This window comes from Lithobates pipiens, unplaced genomic scaffold (assembly GCF_037356315.1).
Source record: "Lithobates pipiens isolate NorthernLeopardFrog02 unplaced genomic scaffold, aLitPip1_a1.2 Scaffold_13, whole genome shotgun sequence".
Lineage (NCBI taxonomy): Eukaryota > Metazoa > Chordata > Amphibia > Anura > Ranidae > Lithobates > Lithobates pipiens.
In genome coordinates, this window is record NW_027507718.1 from 247,170,618 (window position 1) to 247,194,600 (window position 23,983).

A 23,983-nucleotide genomic window follows, 5' to 3' on the forward strand; every position below is an offset into this window, starting at 1 on the left:
GCAGCTTTTAGTTTACGACTGCCTATCTCATTTCTTGAGGTGCTAAAATGGCAGGGCAGTACAAAACCCCCCCAAATGACCCCATTTTGGAAAGTAGACCCCCTAAGGAAATTGATAAGTGGCATGTTGAGCCCATTGAATATTTTATTTTTTTGCCTCAAGCGATTGAATAATGACAAAAATAATTTTTTTTTTTTTTTTACACAAAGTTGTCATTAAATGATATATTGCTCACACATGCTATGGGCATATGTGAAATGACACCCCAAAATAAATTCTGCTGCTTCTCCTGAGTACGGGGATACCACATATGTGGTACTTTTTGGGAGCCTAGCCGCGTACGGGGCCCCGAAAACCAAGCACCGCCTTCAGGCTTTCTAAGGGCGTAAATTTTTGATTTCACTTCTCACTACCTATTACAGTTTTGAAGGCCATAAAATGCCAAGATGGCACAAACCCCCCACAAATGACCCCATTTTAGAAAGTAGACACCCCAAGCTATTTGCTGAGAGGCATGTTGAGTCCATGGAATATTTTATATTTTGCCACAAGTTGCGGGAAGATTACAAACTTTTTTTTTTTTTTTTTTTTACACAAAGTTGTCACTAAATGATATATTGCTCACACATGCTATGGGCATATGTGAAATGACACCCCAAAATAAATTCTGCTGCTTCTCCTGAGTACAGGGATACCACATATGTGGGACTTTTTGGGAGCCTAGCCGCGTACGGGGCCCCGAAAACCAAGCACCGCCTTCAGGCTTTCTAAGGGCGTTACAGTTTTGAAGGCCATAAAATGCCAAGATGGCACAAACCCCCCCCAAATGACCCCATTTTGGAAAGTAGACACCCCTAAATTTACGGGTACACTAGTGAGACTAGGTAATAAATGGCGGGTGCCCTGAAACTATAAAAAAATAACTAACCAACCAGCGTCACCTGTAACAGTTATATGGTGATCACTGGTGAAAGGGTTAACTAGGGGGCAATCAGGGGGCTTTATGCGGTAGTATATGGGGGTATATGCGAACCTAAATACCTACCTGCCTAACTAGCGTCACCTGTGACACTAATACAGCGATCAGAAAAACAATCGCTTATTAGGCTGGGTTCACACTGGAGCGATGCGGGAACGCCACGAATCCGCGGCGGGTTCCCGCATCGCATGCCTCCCGGCGGCAGTTCACACTGCCCTATGCGAACTGCTGGGAGTGTCAGTGAAATGTTAATGACACCCCCAGATCAGTTCGCATATCGCAGTGCGATCTGCAAACTCGGATCGCATGGTGTGAACACCCATGCGATCCGATTCTGCTGCGGACCAAAAAAAGGGTCCCGTGCCAGTTTGCGGCGGGTGCGGCGGGTGCAACGCGAATTCAGCCATACTATCTGTATGGCTGAACTCGAATCGCACAGAGATCGGATGTGATTTGCACTGCAGTGCGGTGCGAATCACATCCGTTCTCATAAACCGCTGCAATGTGAACCCAGCCTTAGTGACACTGGCGACGGGGGGTGATCACGGGGTTAAAGCTTTATTGGGGGGGTTAGGGGGGTACCTTAGAACTAAAGGGGGCTAACCCTAACTGCCCTAACAGTTATTACAGTCACAAATGACACCCGCCGGGTGATCAGGGGGTTAAACCTTTATTAGGTAATAAATGGCGGGTGCCCTGAAACTATAAAAAAATAACTAACCAACCAGCGTCACCTGTAACAGTTATATGGTGATCACTGGTGAAAGGGTTAACTAGGGGGCAATCAGGGGGCTTTATGCGGTAGTATATGGGGGTCCCTGGCGCTATAAAAAGCTGCGGCGAACCTAAATACCTACCTGCCTAACTAGCGTCACCTGTGACACTAATACAGCGATCAGAAAAACGATCGCTTATTAGGCTGGGTTCACACTGGAGCGATGTGGGAACGCCACGAATCCGCGGCGGGTTCCCGCATCGCATGCCTCCCGGCGGCAGTTCACACTGCCCTATGCGAACTGCTGGGAGTGTCAGTGAAATGTTAATGACACCCCCAGATCAGTTCGCATATCGCAGTGCGATCTGAAAACTCGGATCGCATGGTGTGAACACCCATGCGATCCAATTCTGCTGCGGACCAAAAAAAGGGTCCCGTGCGAATTTGCGGCGGGTGCGGCGGGTGCGGCGAATGGCTGAACTCGAATCGCAGAGATCGGATGTGATTTGCACTGCAGTGCGGTGCGAATCACATCCGTTCTCATAAACCGCTGCAATGTGAACCCAGCCTTAGTGACACTGGCGATGGGGGGTGATCACGGGGTTAAACCTTTATGGGGGGGTTAGGGGGGTACATTAGAACTAAAGGGGGCTAACCCTAACTGCCCTAACAGTTATTACAGTCACAAATGACACCAATGCAAAAAAAAAAAAAATGCATTGGTGTCACTGTGACTGGGGGGGCAGGGGTAATTGGGGGGGTGATCGGGGGGTAAAGGGGGGGGTGTGAGTGTGCCTGGCATGTTCTACTGTGAAGTGTCGTGTTGGTGCAACTCACCGATCCTCTCTCCTCGGTGCCGGAACGAAAAATACCGACACGGAGGAGAGATTACATCACTTCCTCTCCTGTGTTTACATTACAGGAGAGGAAGTGATGTCACAAAGGATTTCCATTCGTCGGGAGCGATCGCGAGGGGGTGGCCATGAATGAATGGCCGCCCCCTCATCCCGGATCGCTCCCGAACGAATACCGACCGCCGCAGGCACGGGGGGGTGGCCCGATCGGGCCCCCCACCCGCGGGAAGGCAGGGACGTACAGGTACGCGGTCGGCAAGTGGTTAACAAGGTACCAGTTTTCAGCTGTATTAGCTTCCTGTTTAAAACGCCTGAATCTTTCAGGTTTTTGCTTTTCATCTCATTCCTTTAGGATTGGGGTGGCTACTATAGCTGATTCTATGGGTTTATCTGTAGATGTTTTGAAAAAGGTAGGTCATTGGGGCAGTGATAGGTACAAGATATATGTCCGCCCAGATCTACTAACTTTGTGATTTCTATTTATCAGATTCTTCCAAATCCAATGTCTGGATAGTGGGTCATTCTTATGTTTTCTGGGTTGCTAAACATGCCGGAACTAGTACCTACTATTGCAATCTAGGTCTGGACGCTAATAAATTCTCAGTATTTTGGTCAGGCATTAGGGGTTTAAGGTGGAGGAATCTGAGAGACCATTTGATTTATTTGGCTAGCATCTGGCCCCATGGTAGCCCAACAGGGGGCCCCGTCGATATACATAGCCGAGTGTACTCGGCTCGGCTCTACTCACAGTCACACCTGGTCCTGCCCTATGATGGACATAACACAGGGACTGTGACTGTGAGCCAAGCCGAGTACACTCGGCTACACTCGGCTCTGCTAGGGAATGCAAGAGGAACCGAGAGCCGCTGTAAGGACATATTCGACAACCCATCGCAGTTTGCTATGGAAGTGACGTTCCATCGCCATCATCTTGCTACACCCCACACTTGTCCACAGTAAGGATACACTAAGAAGGGGTAAAGTGGACATGTTGTTACACCCACCAGAGTTTTGCATTTTAGACGTATTTATAACATTAAAGTTAATATATAGTGAAATACACTACTTACACTCCGTCTGACTATTTAGATGTTGAATTTTAAAAGCAGGGAACTTCTGTCAGATTAGCAAACCTGTGAGATGAGCTGGTTGCCGCTGCTTTTAAAAGATCTAAGTAGTCAGACGGAGCTCTAAGTCCTGTATTTCACTATATAAACTGACTTTACTGTTATAAATACGTGTAAAATGCAAAACTCCGGTGGGTGTAACAAGATGTCTGCTTTACCCCTTCTTAGTGTATCCTTACTGTGGACGAGTGTGGCGTGTAGCAAGAACGTCACTTCTGTAGCAAACTGCGATGGGTCACCAAATATGTCGTTACACCGCCGAGAGGACCCGAGAGCCGCCGAGAGCCGCCGAGATACACAGGACTCTGTATCTTGGCAGCACCATTTTTAAACTTTAAGACTGCAATGACAAGGCTGCAAATGACACTGGGGCAAGGCTGAAAATGACACTGGGGCAAGGCTGCAAATGACACTGGACAAGGCGCAAATGACACTGGACAAGGCTGCAGATGGATGGGCAAGGCTGCAGATGGACACTGATAAGGCTGCATTAAACTGTAAGTTTTTTCCTTAAACTTCCCTCCTAAACTTGGGGTGTTATACGCCGATAAATACAGTAATGTATAGAAGGTAGGGCCCGAAAGTGACTCAAGCTCAGGGGCCCCCACCACCCTAAGTCCTGCCCTGTCTAGCCCTCTCCTCAAGTTTTAGTCATCCACGCTGGGGCTAATGATCTAGGGAAGGTCAAAACTTGGGAGCTGCTCTGTGAAATGAAATGGGACCTTTATTCTATCAGGGTTCTGTTTCCTTCTGCTAATTTAGCTTTCTCTGAGATGATTCCTAGACCTGGTCTCCCTCTGGTAGCTTATTCTATGTGGATAGGATTAGAAAACGTCTCAATAGGACCATTCATAACGTTCTGCTTTCGTTTGGTGGATTATCATTTTGCCACGCTGAATTAAAATCATGATGATTTTGTGCATTTATCCAAAATTGGCCGAGACATATCTAATATGGGCCTACAAAATTTGAATAAAACAGCCACGCTGTTGGGGGGCCTTCAGCCAGTAGCTTCTCTGTTGGCTTCAGCCGGTGGGGAGTAGTTGTCCAGCATTGTCTAGATGGACACCATTTTGTTTAATGAATTTTTCATTTAAATTGGATTATTATCAGGTTACCCCTTGGATAACACCATGGCCATTTATTTAAATGCCAAAATAAATAAATATTGTGAACATTTTAAACTGTTTCTATGTTTCGTTATTTTTATTATAATCTCTTTGTGCTAGCCCATGAAAGGTCATAGAAATATGCGGGGCCAACATGGGATAACTCAAAGGGGGTCTGCAGATCTCTTCTACCTGCTTCTTGTATTCTCAGGTTGTCATTGGTTGCAGCAGTATCCCTGGGCAGCAACAGCTATGGGATTGGTCGGCATTATCAGGCAGTGGATTGGACAGAGTGGGCGGGTGTAAAGTCGAGAATAGGAGCTGAGGGCAGTCAGTCATTAGCCATCGGACTAGACCGCAACTCCCACCCACCCTCCCTATTTCTGAGAAGTCATGGTGTTGTTTAGTGGGGGAGTAGTCATCCAGCAATGTCTGGATGGACACCATGTAATTTTGTTTAACAAATTTTTAGCCAGGTTGGCTCATCTTTCATTTAAATTGAAGTTATTATCATGTTACCCCTTGGATAACAGCGTGGCCATTTATTTAAATGCAAAAATAAATAAATATTGTGAAAATTATAAACTGTTTCTATGTCTCATTATTTTTATTATAATTCCTTTGTGCTAACCCATGACAATTGTGCAGTCATGCAACACATTACGCAAACTACATTTTTATAATTTTGTTCACACAACTAGAGCTTGGTGGTATTTATTTACCACTGGGTTTTTTACTTTTTGCTAAATAAACGAAAAAAAATTTGCAAATAAATAATTGTTCTTCATAAATTTAGGTCAAAGTGTATTCTGCTACATTTCTTTATATTATTTTATATTATTTATCTTGTGTGAAAGTTAAAGAGTTCACAAACTTACATTCCTATAAGAAAACATTTTACTTAATTCATTCATCTTGTTTGATTGTTTCAGTTTGTTTTGTTTGTACCATGTAATCACATTGACCAATAACAGCTGGCAACACAATTTAAGACAATGGATGGGATGAAAGGAGGCCATCCATTGTTTACAACTGTCATGTGACCTGCTGTGATTGGTCACAGTGGTCACATGATACCAGCAGCGAGCTGGTACACTGATCAGTCATTGGCTGTGTACGGTGGACACATCAGATGATTGCCCATCAGTGCTGCATATCAGTGCCACTCATCAGTGCTGCCTATGAGTGCCCATCAGTGCCACCTATCAGTGTATATCATCAGTGCCCATCAGCGCCAACTCATCAGTGCCATCTCATTGGTGCCACCTCATCGGTGCTGCCTTATCAGTGCCCGTCAGTGCAGATTATCAGTGCCCATTAGTGAAGGAGAAAACATTTATTAACAGAAACAAAGAAAACATTTTTTTCCAAATTTTTTTTATTTGTTTAGCAAAAATTAAATACCACAGAGGTGACCAAATACCACCAAAAATGTTGCTTGGGTACAGTGTAGCATGACCGCGCAATTGTCATTTAAAAAATGACAGCGCTGAAAACTGAAAATTGGCCTGGGCAGGAAGGGGGGTAAGGGCCTGGTTAAATACCACCAAAAGAAAGTTATATTTGTCTCAAAAAGTTATAAAAATGTCATATGGGTACAGTGTTGCATGACTAAGAAATTATCATTCAAAGTGTGACAGCACTGAAAGCTTTATTTGACCTGGGCAAGAAGGGGGTGAAAACAGAGCTGTCTTAATGCATGGACACCCCTGGGTACTGCTCAGGGGCCCAAGGTGCATGGGGGCCCATGATAGTCTTGCATTACATCCTATTTGCCAACTGTCCTGAATTTGCTGGGACAGTCACACTTTTTACTAAACTATCCTGGGAGTAAACTACATCCCAGACCCTGTACTGTGCCCTCCTGATCCCAGTATTGTGCCCTCCTAAATCCCCCTATACCGTGCACTCCCACCCACTGTACCCTTTGTAGATTAGTCTTTGATTTATGGCATGTTTTCTTATTGTTTAAATTAATTTTAGTAAAAGTACTAAATTACTTAATTATTTCAAATATTTATACTTTCAGTATTTGCGTAAAGTGGGGCAGGCCGGGTAGGTAGGAGCTCCAGATCAGCATTAGTTTGCCCAGTGGCCCATGATGCTATTAAGACGGCCCTGGCTGAAAGTGTCCAGTAGTGAAGTGGTTAATGTTCTCTCATATAGGACAATTGGACTTTGTAATTAGAATATGTTCAATGTTCACAGTATTCTTGCATAATGTATCAGTGATTTTATTATATGCATGATTTGAAGTGGATAGCATAGCATTCTTGGGAAAAGTTATCTTTATCTTATATCAGGATATTGCATGTGGCAGCTTCCCATTCTTTTTTTATTATTGTTGCATATTTCTGTAATTTTTACATTTGTTGCACATTTATATTTTTGCACCGAGCGCGGGAGTTTAATATTAGCGTTTTAAAATATTATGCACTAGGATTTATTTTTTTTAATTTCCACGCTTTTATAATTTAAGAGAAATACCTTAATGTAAAAAAAAAACACATTTGGCAATGGTTATTTTCAAAAGACACAACAAAATCCATAACAGTGGCAGGGGTTGTAAACCATCATGGATTTTCAGCTTAATGCATTCTATGCATTCTTAATTCTAGTTAACCCCCTCGGGAGAGAGCTTGTCCTAGGGGGTTATCTGATGCGGGGAGGAGCCGCGAGAGCCACTGAGGGACCCCAGAAGAGCAGGCTCGGGGCCACTCTGTGCAAAACGAGCTGCACAGTGGAGGTATGACATGTTTGTTATTTAAAAAAAACTAAACACGATCCTTTACAATCACTTTAAGATGACAAGATATATGGTGCAGGCGACATATGAGTTAACAGATGGGCTTGACTTTGAGCAGTGACTCACTTCAAGCTACAAGTCCAGCCTTTTCTCTTCCGAGTTCAGTGACAAACATTTTCTGCATGAGCCACAATGAATGTGATTGTAGAATTCCTCCTGCTGCTGCTTACTATCCTCTACTCGTACTTAGAGTCCTTTGTGAAGCTATTTATTCCTGTGAAAAGGAAGTCTGTGAATGGTGAAATTGTGCTGATCACAGGTGCAGGGCATGGCATAGGAAGAAATACAGCCAAGGAGTTTGCTGAACTTCAGTCTGTGCTAGTATTGTGGGATATCAGTAAGGTAAGATCGGATTTCTCTACTCGGCTCATAACACAGGCAGCAACAAATGACAGCTTACACCAATGCATTTTTCTTTAACATATACTTAGGATACTTGGGATACAGTCTTTTTGGGTCTCCTAGACAGCTAAGCTTGATTGTTAAAATGTACTTGTATTATGTTGTCCTATAAGGCCTCTTTCACACGGGGCGGATCAGTAAAGATCCGCCCCGTGACGATCCGCTTGCTCAGCGGGGATCGCTCTGCTCTCCTCTATGGGGATCGGACAAGCACGGACCGTCTGTCCGTGTTCATCCGATCCGCTCTGCAGACGGACAGAAAAATAGGATTTTCCTCCGTCTGCAGAATCGGACAATTGCGGAGGCGGACAATAGCGGGTGTCTGCGGATGCTCATCCGCAGACACCCGCTATCCCATAGGGATGAATGTATGGCCCGTATTTCATCCGCAAACGGATGGATGAAATACGGACATACCATCCGCATGTGAGAAAGGGGCCTAAGGGAAGGAAGTTACAATACTAAAAGACTACAAGTGTTGCAATTCCTGGTTACATAAATCAAAACCCAGCTAAGCTTTGGATCATCATAATGCTCTTATCCATAAGTAATATGCTACTGCTTTTTCAAGTATTTTAAATAGTCTACACAGCCTTATTCAATCCCAAAAAGTCATCCATAACAATCAAAAGCCATTTTTGTATTAATCTGTTTTTTATGGCGAGGACCAGGTTGTTTACAGAAAGGGATCCAAATTACAGGGTAGCCAGACAGGTATCATAGTTACATAGTTAGTGAGGTTAACGAAAAAAAAGTCTATCGAGTTCAACCAATTAAATAAAAAAAAAACATACAAACCCATATACACAATCCAACAAAGCATGATCTAATTTGCTCCAGCAGGAGAAAAAAATCCTTCCTGATCCCCCGAGAAGGCATTAGCCAAAACCAGCTTTTGAGGGAGTCTATGCCACATTTTTACAGCTCTTACTGAGAAGAAACCTTTCCGTATTTGGAGATTAAATCACTTTTCCTCCAGACTTGTCCTCTGTGATGGCCTTAAAGTGAATAACTCAACACCAACTTCACTATATGGACCACTTATGTATTTATACATGTTGACTATATCCCCCTTAATCTCCTCTTATCAAGAGAAAATAAATTCAGTTCCTCCAATCTTTCCTCATAGCTGAGCTCCTCCATGCCTCTTAACAGTTTGGTTGTCCTTCTCTGCACTTTCTTCAGTTCCCCGATATCCTTTTTGTGAAATGGTGCCCAAAACTGAACTTCATATTCCAGATGAGGTCTAACTTTGCATAACTTTACATTTATAAACTTTACCTCGTTTGTCACATAGTTGGCCAATTAAACAGTGCATTGATGTGGGCTTGTAGGTTGGAGACATCCTGAAAGGACGTTATTCCACTGCAAAGCTTGTTGTCATCAGCAAACACTGAAATGGTACTTCTATTACCAGATGGTACTTCTAATATTTACATCTAATATTTATAAATGTATAAAAAAGTAAGGGTCCTAACACGGAACCTTGGGGTACATCACTAATAAACTTAGACCATTAAGCACTGTAACCTGTAGCCTGTAGACTTTATCTTACACGTTAGTCATGTTTGGGGAACTGTGCTTTGGTAAAATCCATGCATACCATGTCCACAGCCACCCCTCTGTCCAAGGTTTTACTTACCTCCTCATAAAAATAAATCAGATTAATTTGACAACTTCTGTCCTTCGTGAACCTATGCTGTCTGTTGCTTAAAATATTTTTTTCCTTTCTCAACTCATCAATGTGGTCTTTTTTTAAACACTCTTCTCGACTATAGAAGTTAAACTAACAGGGCTATAGTTACTTGCTAAAGACTTTGATCCCTTTTTAAATATAGTCAGTACATTGGCCACCACATCAAACCGACAAACCCTTTTGATAATGTACAGGCTGAATGTGTTGAAGTCCATTTGGGGCTGGTTCAAACAGAAATTGCACAGAAATATGATGCCTCAAACTGCACATGTGGAGCAGTTTGAGGCCATTCATTTTGACTGAGCTGAATTGCACTGGACCGCAGCAAGATTAGTGCATACAGTTCTGGAAAAAAAAGCACTACAAGCGGATCGCATGGTACTTCTGTACCATGTGATCCGGGGGAGACAAATGCACTGCAATTGTGACCTGCATTTGGGGTGTAGTTAACTTAACATTGACACCTGCTGCAGATCGCAACTGCAGTGTGTTTCAAATGCGATGCAGAGGCTTTTCCGCCTCCTCCCCCCTCCTCTTCAACTTTTGCCACTTTTTTTTTGGGGGGGGGGGGGGGGGTGAAGGTACCTGTTTTTGACAGGAAATCCGAATGGAAATTCAGCTTTCTCTTCCTGCCCGCAATCTCTTGGGACACGTCACAGGAGGCTGCGGGACCATTCACACAGCACAGCAAAGTAAATGGCGCAGCTGTTCTGTTTTGGTGTAACAAACACACATAGCAGAGCTTTAGTATTCCATATCACTTTGTTGACATGAGATTAATCCCATCATGTAGGAACCTCCACGAGTTAGCCAAATTAGCCAACAGACAGAAACAATAGTTGACTCAATTAACTCAATTAACAATGGGAAAGTGTACCTAAAAGGCATACAATGGGAGAGACACACTTAATAAACACATAACATCTTAATAAACAGACTATAGCAGGAGACCCCCAGCATCAGCTTGGTTAGGCTAATTATTTTAAAATCAGATCCTTTTTTACACATTTTTCTACGGCCATTTATTTCACCTGTGTATATCTGGTATTGTCATAGAAAGGACCCCACAGGTTTTGATGGGCGATTCACCTGTGGAGTCTCTTTTTACTGTTTAAGATGTTTGCGTGAATTTTCTAATAAAGTTTACAATTTTTTCATTTATTATACTCTTGAGCTTTCTTGTCCCGATGTGAGCATTCGTGAGTCCGCTATGGTCTCACATTCTCCTTCATTGTTTGCTTCTATAATTATTTTAAAATCAGCACTGAGTCTAACAGTCTAAAGCAGTCAATGCTAGTTTGGGCATAGAGGCCCCAAATATGTGTCTGGGTGTATATTAAGAAGTAACAGAAAGTAGAAGAGTGAAAGGAGTTCCTCGATTCCAGCGCAGGTCAACCACTATATCAGGGATATCCTGGCCTTCGGAAACAGGTACATGGTCCCATCCAAAGACTGAGGGAGTTTGTTCCACGCAGTCAACACATGAGCTGCAGAGGCCCAGAGTGAAACTGTGCAAACATCACCACCCCAAAGGAGTCCAGTATCCTCAGGCAAAATCAGACTGATGCAAGCTTCCTCGTGTGAAGGTTTTGGAGATGAAGAGACAGGGTAATTTCTTGTTCCCGGTGAAGAAACACCCAACCCTGGGCCATGTTCAATAATAGGCCAAGGTACTCTAAGCAGTGGATCAGGTCTAACTAAGATTACCGGAGGTTGTGTATCAATCTGAAGCTCTAAAGTGCCTTTATTGTCCCCTGGACGTTGGCAGCAAAGGTGTGGACAGAGAATGTCCAGATATCTGATAAAGTAGAGTCCCTGAGACCACAGCAGCATGTGGATTGTTATAAGCAAGGACTGGAACCATGGACAGGCTAAAGGGGAGAGCCACAGACTTGAAGGACTGCTTACCCACCGCAAATTGAAGGGACTGTTACTGCAGGGGAAAAACGGGAACATGTAAATATGCATCCTTGATGTTCATTGATGCTAGAAATTCCCCTTGTTGCAGACTGGTCTGATTTCATATGCAAGAAGGTACTGAGCACCTTCAGATATAGGATGGGGTGAACATCCCCATTAATCATTGGGACTGTAAACTGGTTTGAAATAGTTCCTGAGAGAAAACAAATCGCGCCTAAAGAGTGAAAATGCTGCAGAGCAATTTGAAAGGCCTCAGTCTCTTTAGAAAAGCTAGCAGTTTGGAGAACATAAAATGAGGTAGCAGTAGGTAGAGGATCTCCAGCCTGTACCCATAGGACCATGGAACCACCACGCCCTGGATCCATAGATTCGGTTTCCCATGGTGCTGCTGAAGTGTGACCAATCTGGAAGCTGCAAGAATTAGCTGCAGTGGCTGAGGATGCAGCCACCACCTTAAACAAACCTTGAAGATTCTGAGGCCACATGGAAAAAGGGGTTCTGGTCAGATAAGACTAAAATTTGAATTATTTGGCCTGAACACCAAATGATATATCTGTCAGGAAATCCAATACATCATTCATACAGTAAAACATGGAGGTGGTAATATCATGTTATGGGGGTGTTTCTCTGCAGCAGGAACTGCAGCACTTGTCAGGATAGAATAAAAATGAATGGGGCAAAATATCAACAAATTCTTGAGGAACATCTGCTACCTTCTGCCAGAAAGTTGTCAATGGGAAGAAAGTTTACCTTCCAACATGACAATGACCCAAAGCACAAAGCAAAAATGAGCACACAGTAGTTGAAGGAGAAAAATATGAATGTCCTTGCATGGTCTAGTCAGTCCAGACTTAAACCCCATTGAAAATCTATGGAATGACTTGAAGACTGCAGTCCACAAACAATCACCATTATTATTTTTTTTACTGAACTTGAGCAGTTCTGCAAAGAAGAGTGGGCAAATATTGCAAAGACTACATGTGCAAAGTTAGTAGAGAAATATCCCAACAGACTAAAGGCTGTAATTAAAGCAAAATATGGTTCAACAAAATGCTGACAAAAGGGGGGTGATCCTTTTTCCAACTCAGTGATTTTGTTTTTTAAACATGTTGGTGGTATATCTTTCACTTGGATGTTATAAGTTGCACTAGTAAATACAGCTGGATAAAACAAAACTGTTCCTGTCTTCATTTAAGGCTGCAAACCAACAATTCTTTTCTATACCCACTGTATGTAGCAACAAAGACTCTAAAGTCAGGTTTTAGTCCATTTTCTAAAACCTAAAAGCACCTGCTGAGTTGTTTATGCTAGCAGCCTGCCAAGATTCTGTTGCAGTAGTAAGTACTAGGAATATAGCTGATTTCTATGCTTCTGTTGTGAACTTTGAAGATTAATTTCTCCACGATTCCTGTAACTACAGAGGTGAGTGAAGGCTGATTTTAAATGTTACTGCCTATTTAGAATATGTAAATACATTAGTGTGAATAGTCTGGGTACAGGTTTACTTTAAATCTCTTGCAGAGAATTCAGTTTAGGGTGGACTGTAATTCTAACAAAAGTCTTTCTAATGTGTTCAACAGACAGGCGTTGAAGAAACTGCTGCAGAATGCAGAAAGCTTGGAGCCAAGGTTTACACATATGTGGTGGATTGCAGCAAACGTGAGGAAATCACTACAGCTGCTGCTAAGGTGACATTATATTATTATTATTATTAGCTTTTTTTTTATAAGTCCTCATGCACACTGGATGTTTTTGAAGCTGTTTCTAGGGGCAGCAAGATGTTTTTTTTCTGCCTGTAAACTCTGCATGTTAGCTTATGTGTCTATGCACACATAAGCTTTAACCACTTTAGCCCCGAAAGCATTTACCCCCTGAATGACCAGGCCATTTTTTGCGATACGGCACTGCGTTAATTTAGCTGACAATTGCGCGGTCATGAGATGCTGTACGCAAATAAAATTCATGTCCTTTTCCCCACAAATAGAGCTTTCTTTTGGTGGTGGTATTTGATCACCTCTGCGGTTTTTATTTTTTGCGCTATAAACAAAAAAAGTCCGGGAAATTTGAAAAATAAAAATAAAAATATTTTTTATTTTGTGCTATAAAACATACCCAATAAAAAAAAAAAATCTAATTTCTTAAACAGTTTAGGCCAATTTGTATTCTGCTACACATTTGTGGTAAAAAAGGGTATATTGATTGGTTTGCGCAAAAGTTATAGCGTCTACAAAATAAGGGATAGATTTATGGCATTTTTTTTTTTTTTATACTAATAAAGGTGATCTGCGATTTTTAGCGGGACTGTAACATTGCGGTGGACAGATCGCACACCTAACTGACATTTTTGACACTTCTTTGGGAACCAGTGACATTATTCCAGTGATCAGTGCTAAAAATATGCTAATGGTACTGGCAGAGAAGGGGTTAACATCAGGGGTGATCAAGGGGTTAACTGTGTTCCCTGGGTGTGTTTACTAACTGTATGGGGGATGGGCTGCCTGGGGCAACACACAGATCCTTCTTCCTGCATAACAAGAAAGAGGATCTCTGTGTCATCCCCTGACAGAACGAAGATTCCCGTTCTGTCTCTGCAGGGAACGATCACGAACAGCTGGTGGACATCGAGTCTGCCGGACCCACTGATTGGCTCCCCCACTGGTTTATGTTAATGACCTACACCTTTAGCGATTCGTGCAGTCGAGCCAACCTGCCGCAGTATAACTGCAGGGGCTGGTCTGCAAGCTGTTAAAGTAATTGTAAAGTCTTGTTTTTTTAAAATAACAAACAGGTTATACTTACCTGCCCTTTGCAGTTGGTTTTGCACAGAGCAGCCTGGATCATTTTCTTCTTGGGTGCCTCTTTGATGCTCCTGGCCCCTCCTTCCTGTTGACTGCCCCCACAGTAAGCAGCTTGCTATAGGGGCACCCGAGCTGAGTCACGGCTCCATGTGTCCTTTCAGACATTTAGCTGTCGTTCGGGCCCGCCCCCTCTCTCTCCTGATTGGTTAACCGACGTTGATTGACAGCTGCTGGAGCCATTGCCACTGCTGCTGTGTCTCATTTAGGAGGGAGAGTCCCGTATGGGTGAGGGACTTGTGGACATCGCTGGACAGAGAGGGGGCTTAGATAAGTATAAAGGGGACTGGAGAAGCTGCTGCACACAGAAGGCTTTTTATCGTAAGGCATAGAATGCATTAAGATAAAAAAAAATTCTGCCTTTACAACTCCTTGAGGCTGGGTTCACACTGGAGAACGCAGCGGCTCACAGCAGGAGTCCGTTTCAGGTCCAATTTCAGCCCGAATTTTGGGCCGAATTCAGACCTGAAACGGACCAAAAGATGCACAGGACTCCTGTGCAATTTGCACCAGAGCCACTGCAGAGATGTGTGAACCGGCTCCCTAGAGAGCCGGTCATAATCTCCTGCTATGCAAATTGGATGCGGGGAAACCCATAGGTGTGAACTCAGCCTTAAGCAGCATTTAGTGGCAAAGAGAAAAACACTGCCAGTGCGTCTAGAAGCAGCAGTGTTTTGGCACAAAAAACCTTTTGATGCTTGTAAATGCGTGTAAGTGTGGTTAACGTGTCTAAACACGTGTTAACACTAGGCATGTTTAGCACTTGAGCGTAAATTCATTTCAGTGGCCAAAGTAGATTATTATTCTGGCCTATGAAATTAATTAATGGCCAGTGCTTGGCACCTGTAAATGCACCTTAAGATGTTACACACTTTTACAAGTGTCAGGCTTTGAGTAGAGATTGCAAAACGTCCTGTGTGCATGAGGCCTAAGGCCGCGTACACACGCGCGGACTGTTTGCCCAACCTTGTTCGTCAAACAGTTTCGGCAAACAGTCCGCTCAAAATTTGCATGAGCGGACTTGCCCACACACGAGCGGACTGTTTCAACGAACTGTTTGCCAAACAGTCCGCTCAACTTTTGAAATGAACGGACTCGCCCACGTAAGGCGGAGGCAAATCCGCCCATTTCGAGCGCGTGTACAGGTAGGCGGGGCCCGCGAAGGAGACGTCGCGGGCTCCGCCGCCTGGAATGGGCTTAAAGGGGAACCCCAACGCCGAAAAAAATCGGCGTGGGGGTTCCCCCAAAGTCCACACCAGACCCTTGTCCGAGCACGCTACCCGGCCGGCCAGGAAAGGGGGGCGAGCGAGCGCGCCCCCCCTCCTGAGCCGTACCAGGCCGCGTGCCCTCAACATGGGGGGGTGCCTTGGGGAAGGGGGGGCCGCGCGGCCCCCCCACCCCAAAGCACCTTGTCCCCATGTTGATGAGGACAAGGGCCTCTTCCCGACAACCCTGGCCGTTGGTTGTCGGGGTCTGCGGGCGGGGGGCTTATCGGAATCCGGGAGCCCCCTTTAAGAAGGGGGCCCCCGGATACCGGCCCCCCACCCTATGTGAATGAGTATGGGGTACAATGTACCCCTACCCATTCACCTGTGAAATAAAGTACAAAAAAAAACACAACACAGGGGAAAAAATATTTTATTGCACAGCTCCGGGGGTCTTCCGTCTTCGGTGGTCTTCTCGCCGGACTCCTCCGCTATGTGTGTGTAGCTCTTTTACTAGCGGAGGAGTCCGGCTTTCTTCCTCCCCGCCGCCGGCCTCTTCTCCCGACTTCGGGGGTCTTGTCCCCCTCTTCGGTTCTTCTGCCGGGCCACCGCGCCTTCTTGTAGCTCTTTTACAGGCGGTGGCCCGGTCTTCTGTCGCCGCTGTCGTCGCCGCCGCCGCCGCCTTCCGTTCTTGTTCTTCTTCTTGTTCTTCTGCTTCTTCTCCTGGAGATGTTGACTCGACGAGCTCTCCGGCCGGAATGCCAGAGCCGCGCTGTGCGGTCACTTATATAGTGACAATGGGGCGGTGTCACATGGTATATGTCACATGGGTTGGTCACATGGGTTGATGTCACATGGGGACTATGACATCGTAAGGGGGCGGGGTCACCATGTGACCAACCCATGTGACATATACCATGTGACACCGCCCCATTGTCACTATATAAGTGACCGCACAGCGCGGCTCTGGCATTCCGGCCGGAGAGCTCGTCGAGTCAACATCTCCAGGAGAAGAAGCAGAAGAACAAGAAGAAGAACAAGAACGGAAGGCGGCGGCGGCGGCGGCGACGACAGCGGCGACAGAAGACCGGGCCACCGCCTGTAAAAGAGCTACAAGAAGGCGCGGTGGCCCGGCAGAAGAACCGAAGGCGGCGACAGAAGAACGGAAGGCAGCGGCGACAGAAGACCGGGCCACCGCCTGTAAAAGAGCTACAAGAAGGCGCGGTGGCCCGGCAGAAGAACCGAAGAGGGGGACAAGACCCCCGAAGTCGGGAGAAGAGGCCGGCGGCGGGGAGGAAGAAAGCCGGACTCCTCCGCTAGTAAAAGAGCTACACACACATAGCGGAGGAGTCCGGCGAGAAGACCCCCGAAGACGGAAGACCCCCGGAGCTGTGCAATAAAATATTTTTTCCCCTGTGTTGTGTTTTTTTTTGTACTTTATTTCACAGGTGAATGGGTAGGGGTACATTGTACCCCATACTCATTCACATAGGGTGGGGGGCCGGTATCCGGGGGCCCCCTTCTTAAAGGGGGCTCCCGGATTCCGATAAGCCCCCCGCCCGCAGACCCCGACAACCAACGGCCAGGGTTGTCGGGAAGAGGCCCTTGTCCTCATCAACATGGGGACAAGGTGCTTTGGGGTGGGGGGGCCGCGCGGCCCCCCCTTCCCCAAGGCACCCCCCCATGTTGAGGGCACGCGGCCTGGTACGGCTCAGGAGGGGGGGCGCGCTCGCTCGCCCCCCTTTCCTGGCCGGCCGGGTAGCGTGCTCGGACAAGGGTCTGGTGTGGACTTTGGGGGAACCCCCACGCCGATTTTTTTCGGCGTTGGGGTTCCCCTTTAAGCCCATTCCAGGCGGCGGAGCCCGCGACGTCTTCTTCGCGGGCCCCGCCTACCTGTACACGCGCTCGAAATGGGCGGACTTTCCGAGCGGGAACAGTCCGCTCATTTCGAAAGTACAGCGGACAGGCCCACACACGGGCGGACTGTTCGCTCAAACACAGTTTCAGCGGACAGTTTTTCGGAATTTCCGAAAGACTTTGTCCGTCCAACTGTCCGCTGAAACTGTCCGCTGAAAGCCCACACACGAGCGGACTGTCCGCCCAAACACTGTTCAGCGGACAAGGTTGGGCGAACAGTCCGCCCGTGTGTACGCGGCCTAAGGCTTGGTTCACACCTATGCATTTTTTAGTGCACTTCCAGTTTTGCAGAAACACACTACAGTCCATATAATATGGTTTCCTATAGATGTAGTTCACACCTGTGCATTTTATGGAAAGGGCCAATGATTTTTTTCAGGTTTTTGGTTCCATAGACTTCAATGGTTTAAAAACGTGTATTGAAAAACGCAAAATGCACCTGGAACATGCAAACTGCAACCTGCATAGGTGTGAATCAGGTTTAAAAAACAATCCTCATGACTGACACTTATGTAGTTCAGATTAGTAAAGCATTATTACAGCCTGATCAGTGATTTTCCACATTGCGTATTATGGCCTGTATACACGATCCGAATATCGTACTAAAACGGTCGTCCAAGGAAGGATCGTTTTGATTTTCGGATCGTGTACACTACTTTTGACAGCCGATCATGACCGTTCATCTGATATTATTGGATCGGATATGCACGGAAATTTTCCTCGTACAATTCCAGATCGTACGATTTTCGTTTAGTCAGTATAGTTGTCGTCCAAAAATACAATACAAAAACATTACAACACAGGACATCACTTCCGAATTTATTTTTTTCTATTGTACGAGAATTTTCGTGACTTTATTTAGCTATTCGATTTCTACTTGCGTTTATTAACCGAAAACGGTCGTACGACTGATCATACGATATTTGGATCGTGTGTACGGGGCATTATCATGCTATCTGATGTTGACTGACCTTGACCAGCAGCCATTATGGTAATAGGCTACAGTTAAATAACTGAGCTGGGCATACTTGGATGCATCTGCACAATAAGCTTCCATTATGATCACAGTCCTGGTCCAAATGAATGTCTTTGAATTATCTTTTAGGCATTGCCAACAAGCTCAGTGCTTTTGTCCAGATCTTTGTGCAGACTGGGAACCAGCTAGAGACAGTGATTCTCTGTTCATGGTCCTGGTAGCATCATTCTCTCATGAGCGATTTACATATCCTGTTATGTAATGTGTGCTAATTAAATTTTTTTTTTTTACTTTCTGACTCAGGTAAAAGAAGAAGCAGGAGATGTTGACATTCTTATAAATAATGCTGGAATTATTTTCTGTGCTGATGTACTGTCACTAGAAGATCATCAGATTGAGAAGATATTTGAAGTGAACATTCTTGCTCACTTTTGGGTAAGTGTGCACTGATAATGCTTTTTTTGGGGGGGAAAGAAGTCAGCCTTAGGCACCCAGAGAACATTTAGGTGACACGTTCCACTATGAATTCTGTGTGTGGCAAAATTGCACCAACAGTGGGAGGAGTTTAAAACTTGAGCCTACTTGTGTCTATAGGAATGTTTGACCATTCTTCCAGAATCACATTTGTGAGGTCTGGCACTGATGTGGGCAAGAAGGCCTGGCTTGATATCTCCACTCTAATTCATCCCAAAGGTGTTCTATTGGGTTGAGGTCTGGGCTCTTTGCAAGCCAGTCAAGTTCCTCCACCCCAAACTCGTTCATCCATGTCTTTATGAACCTTGCTTTGTGCACTGGTCAAAATCATTTGGTGGAAGGGAGATTATGGTGTGTGGTTGTTTTTCAGGGGTTGGGCTTGGCCCTTTAGTTCCAGTGAAGGGAACTCTTAAGGCGTCAGCATACCAAGACATTTTGAACAATTTCATGCTCCCAACTTTGTGGGAACAGTTTGGGGATGGCCCCTTCCTGTTCCAACATGACTGTGCGCCAGTGCACAAAGCAAGGCCTATAAAGACAAGGGTATGAGCTCAACCCGATAGAACACCTTTGGGATGAATTAGAGCAGAGATTGCAAGCCAGGCCTTCTCATCTACATCAGTGCCTAACCTCACAAATGCACTTCTGGAAGAATGGTCAAACATCCCCATAAACACACTTCTAAACCTTGTGTACAGCCTTCCAAGAAGAGTTGAAGCTGTTATAGCTGCAAAGGGTGGGCCAACTTAATATTGAACCCTGCGGACTAAGACTGGGGTGCCATTAAAGTTCATTTGCGTGTAAAGGCAAGCGTCACAAGACTTTTGGCAATACAGTGCATATACACTCACAAACACGCCCACACGCATATACATTTTAGAATGCAACAGTGCAAATGCAAAATTTGTTAGCATAAGAGGAACGTTAGGAGTGTAAATCTAGAAGTCACAGTTTGGTATCCACTGGGATTAATAGCTGCCCTAAGGTGTGCAGGTGTCTCTTTGAGCTAGATATGAAGGGCTCTTGAGCCCCTCCCTAGGGAAAGAGAGCCTTGACTTATGGGGGCATGGCTAGGTGCGTGACAAGGGGAACGATTGGTTGGGACATGTGGGATGGGATGGGCCTGAGCTCAGGAAATGGTGTGCCCCAGGGAATTCTGGGACTTTCAGAAGAGTCGTTGGAAGAGCTGCCCACCCACCCGCCCCCTTTTTTCTTATGTTTGGTATGTCACAGCTTGCTGCGTTTTTCTTGACCTTGCCAGCAGTTAAAAGTTGCTGTAATGGGTAATGCCCTTGATGGAAAATTGGAAGTAGGCTGTCTGTCCAGCACTTATGGTAAGTACAGGCCCCACGTCCCTCTTTAGGTTAAGTGCTCACAGTACGACTGTGAATGGCACTGGTTAAATATGTTCACATATTATGTGTTGGAATTTAATTAAGCTGCGGCCTTGCCCTTTCTAACCTAATGGTTGTAAGTGTCTTATTTAACCCCCCTTGCGGTATTCCCGAGTCTGGCTCGGGGTGGAGATTTTGTACCAAAAGTGGTAGCCCCGAGCCAGACTCGGGATCGCATCGCTGAATGCAGGGAGGATTTACTTACCTTCTCTCCTGGATCCAGCGATGTCCCCCTGCAGTACGAGCGGCTCGTCCTCCTCTCGATTCATCACAGAGTCGATCTCCGTTCCCTGCGAGCGTTGCGATGCACAGGGACGGAGAACGGCGCCAAATTCAAAAAGTGAAACACACACATTACATACAGTATAATGTAATCTTACAGATTACATTGCTGTATGTAATAATTTCACATCCCCTTTGTCCCTAGTGGTCTGCCCAGTGCCCTGCATGCAGCTTTATATTATAAAAACTGTTCTTTATGCCTGGAAACTGGAGATTGTCCATAGCAACCAAAACTGTCCCTTTACATCAAAAATGGTTTTAGACCAGCTAGAAAACAGCGATAATAAATTGGAATCACTCGCAGAATTGAGCGATAGCGATTTGTGGGGAGATCCGTCATCAAATACTGAAAAGTAATGACAGTGACAATTCTGCAACTGAGTAAATTTCAGTGTTTTTGAATAGTTTACATTATTGAATCATTTTTATTATTGCTATATTATTATTTGGTATAATTATTTATAGTTATTTATTATATTATAATTTATGATTTCATTTTTCAAACTTTATCATACCTGGGATGTCTGCTAGACTCTGGTTTGGACAGATTTAAGTGAGTTATTCCTAAGAATTGCAGGACTACAATATAAAACGCCAAATTTTCATGCAAAATAATTGTACCGCTTTCAGCACCTAAAATCCGAAATAATCATACCGCCACGGAGGTTAATGGGGTAAAAGGCAAGGGTGGTGGGGGATTTGATCCCTTGGGGTTACATTAAGTGGGACCTAAGCCCATTGTGCCTCAGCAGTCATGTGTATTTTTCTAAGCACCAATGTGGAACGATAGAGAGATTACACATAGTTTGCCAGGGTGGGAAGTAGTATGAGTGCTAAAATTTTCTGGCATCCCCTGCATCTGTGATATCTCCTGAAGAATTGGCTTCTGTGAGGATGTAGGTAGCTTGACATGGTCTAGTGGAGTGGGACACATTTATCATGAAAGATTCGATAAACACCGGTGCTGGGGAGAATCTGATAGTGAGCCAGGGGTTAATATACAGGGCACTGATATGCTGACGCTAACAATGATAGGGTTAGCTCGGTGGGGAACCAGGGAGCCGCTGCTGTCTGTTAGGTTAAAAAAGGCCTTAGACAGACCGAAATTCGGCCGGTTTAACAGGAACCAGGCAAATTTCAACTCGTGTATGGGCAGGCTAATTGATCTAAGGATCAACTTCATCATAACCAGCTTGTCAGATTTTTCTCATTCGATAACTGCTGGCCTCTATAGCCGCAACCGGTGATCACTATTTTGGGGGGGGAATTGATCAATGTTCTCTCCTTCAATTTGTAGTGAAGAAAATTACATACGCGTATGGTCTGCCTAATTCTATTCAGACACAGTCTCTGTTCTTCTTCACTGACAGCAGCTGTCTGCTATTGTGCCAGCCAAATAGAACCTCAAAAACAGGATTGTTTCATGATCTGTTAAATACATATATGGATTTTTAAAACTGGGAGTGTATACTGTGTGTGTGTGTGTGTGTATATATATATATATATATATATATATATATATATATATATATATTTAACTAAAATACTAATAAAATACTATATTTAGTCTATATTTTTTTGATGGCTGGCAACCCTGCTGGCATACCCCATACCCCCCCCCCCCCCTTATCTACACCTTTGTTCTAATGCACTGTGTGCATTAAAATCCTCTTTCTTAAATACACAAGAAAAACATGCATTTTTTTGTATAGTGAAGAATTTAAGTTGTGTGTTTTGTAAATTTATTTTATGTACTATACTAATGTAATTTTACTTTATTACTACAGACTACAAGGGCCTTCCTGCCAGCAATGATGAGGAAAAATCACGGTCACATCGTTACTATTGCTTCATCTGCAGGATTTGTTGGAGTGCCGTATATGGTAGATTACTGGTATGATTTTAGAATTAATTTTAATATTAATAACTGCATGGGTAGTTTTTTAATGTCTCCAGAGCTCAACTTTAACCATGACAAAGAGAGCAGTTACTCTTCCCAGTATGAAAAAGCTGACAGTGGTTTTAACCATTCTCTACTCTATCCAAAACTACAAAACATGTTTTGGCTTTAGATATACTTGAGTTCACATATAGTATATGCAAATTGGATGTGGGTTTCACAGCATTCAATTCGCATGACATGCGAGTGTGACCGGCTCTCAATGGAGCTGGTTCACATAGGTCTGGGGTCGGCCACAGAGTGGATTTCAAAAGGGTCCTGTGTGTGTTTGGGTCCGGTTCAAGTGCAAAAATTCGGACCTGAATCGCACTTGAACCGCTGAATAGACATGCACCTGACCCCAGGTACGAACTCGCAGACTGCAGATATGTGAGCCTTACAGTGGTATTTACCCAAAACCAAAAATGTAATATATTGAAGCTTACAAATCATCAGAAGTGGTGGCTTCAGTAGTTTTCTTTCTTTAGGCTTTTTCACTCTGTTTTCATCTGTTAAGTTGCCAGTACAACCTGTATTAGCCCTTGTACACACGGTCGGAGATTCCGACGGAATGTGTCCGATCGGACCGTTTTGTCGGATATTCTGACTGTGTGTGGTCTACATCGGACTGTTTCCGTCGGAGTATCCGACGGACCAAGTTTTCCAACTTGTTGGTAAAATTTTCCGACAAAATGCTCAGATCGGACATACTCCAATCATGTGTAGAGAATTCCGATCGGACAAAGTGCCACGCATGCTCAGATCAAATTCCTACACCAAAGCCATTGGCTACTAGCGTGAACGTAGTCCCGTCGTAACGAAATAAGTCATCACGTAGGATTTTCTGACAACTTTGTCCGACCGTGTGTATGCAACCGTTTCGGACAAAATTCCCACGGATTTGGTTGTCGGAATCTCCGACCGCGTGTACAAGGGCTTAGAGTGCCTCCTCTCTGATTAAAGGAGCACAGCGACCACCTTTGGACAGCAGAATTATTAGTCTGGTGGGAAGGGATTTTAAAACAGATTAGCAGATTTAGATGCACTAACAAATTGAAGCCAAATTCCAATTTTTACTGCAGTTTACACAAGAAGTTACACGTAACATTTTTTAATTTGTATTTTTTTTCTTCTTTTGGGATAAAGGTTTTACATGAATACATAAAAGCTGAGCATTGTAAGCACTCCTGTCAGTGGCAAATGGGTTTTCTCAACACTAACATTTTGTAGGAGAGCTTGTTCTGTTGAAAAACAACAGATTTACTGGCAGGGTCACCAGATGAAAATAGGAGAAAGATGCCTAAAAAGAAAAGTAATGCTACCAATATCTCAA

At 44.5% G+C, this 23,983-nt stretch overlaps 1 protein-coding gene across 1 annotated transcript in view; it reads left to right on the forward strand.

The window, feature by feature from the left end:
* The first annotated feature begins 7,668 nt into the window (after positions 1-7,668).
* Positions 7,669-23,983, forward strand: part of LOC143974759 (estradiol 17-beta-dehydrogenase 11-like) — a 31,589-nt gene continuing 15,274 nt past the window's right edge. Inside the window, exons 1-4 of the mRNA XM_077476474.1 lie at positions 7,669-7,932; positions 13,189-13,296; positions 18,865-18,996; positions 22,499-22,605. Coding sequence (XP_077332600.1) covers positions 7,723-7,932; positions 13,189-13,296; positions 18,865-18,996; positions 22,499-22,605 — 557 coding nt within the window. The 5' untranslated portion in view covers positions 7,669-7,722. The remainder of the gene's footprint in view (positions 7,933-13,188; positions 13,297-18,864; positions 18,997-22,498; positions 22,606-23,983) is intronic.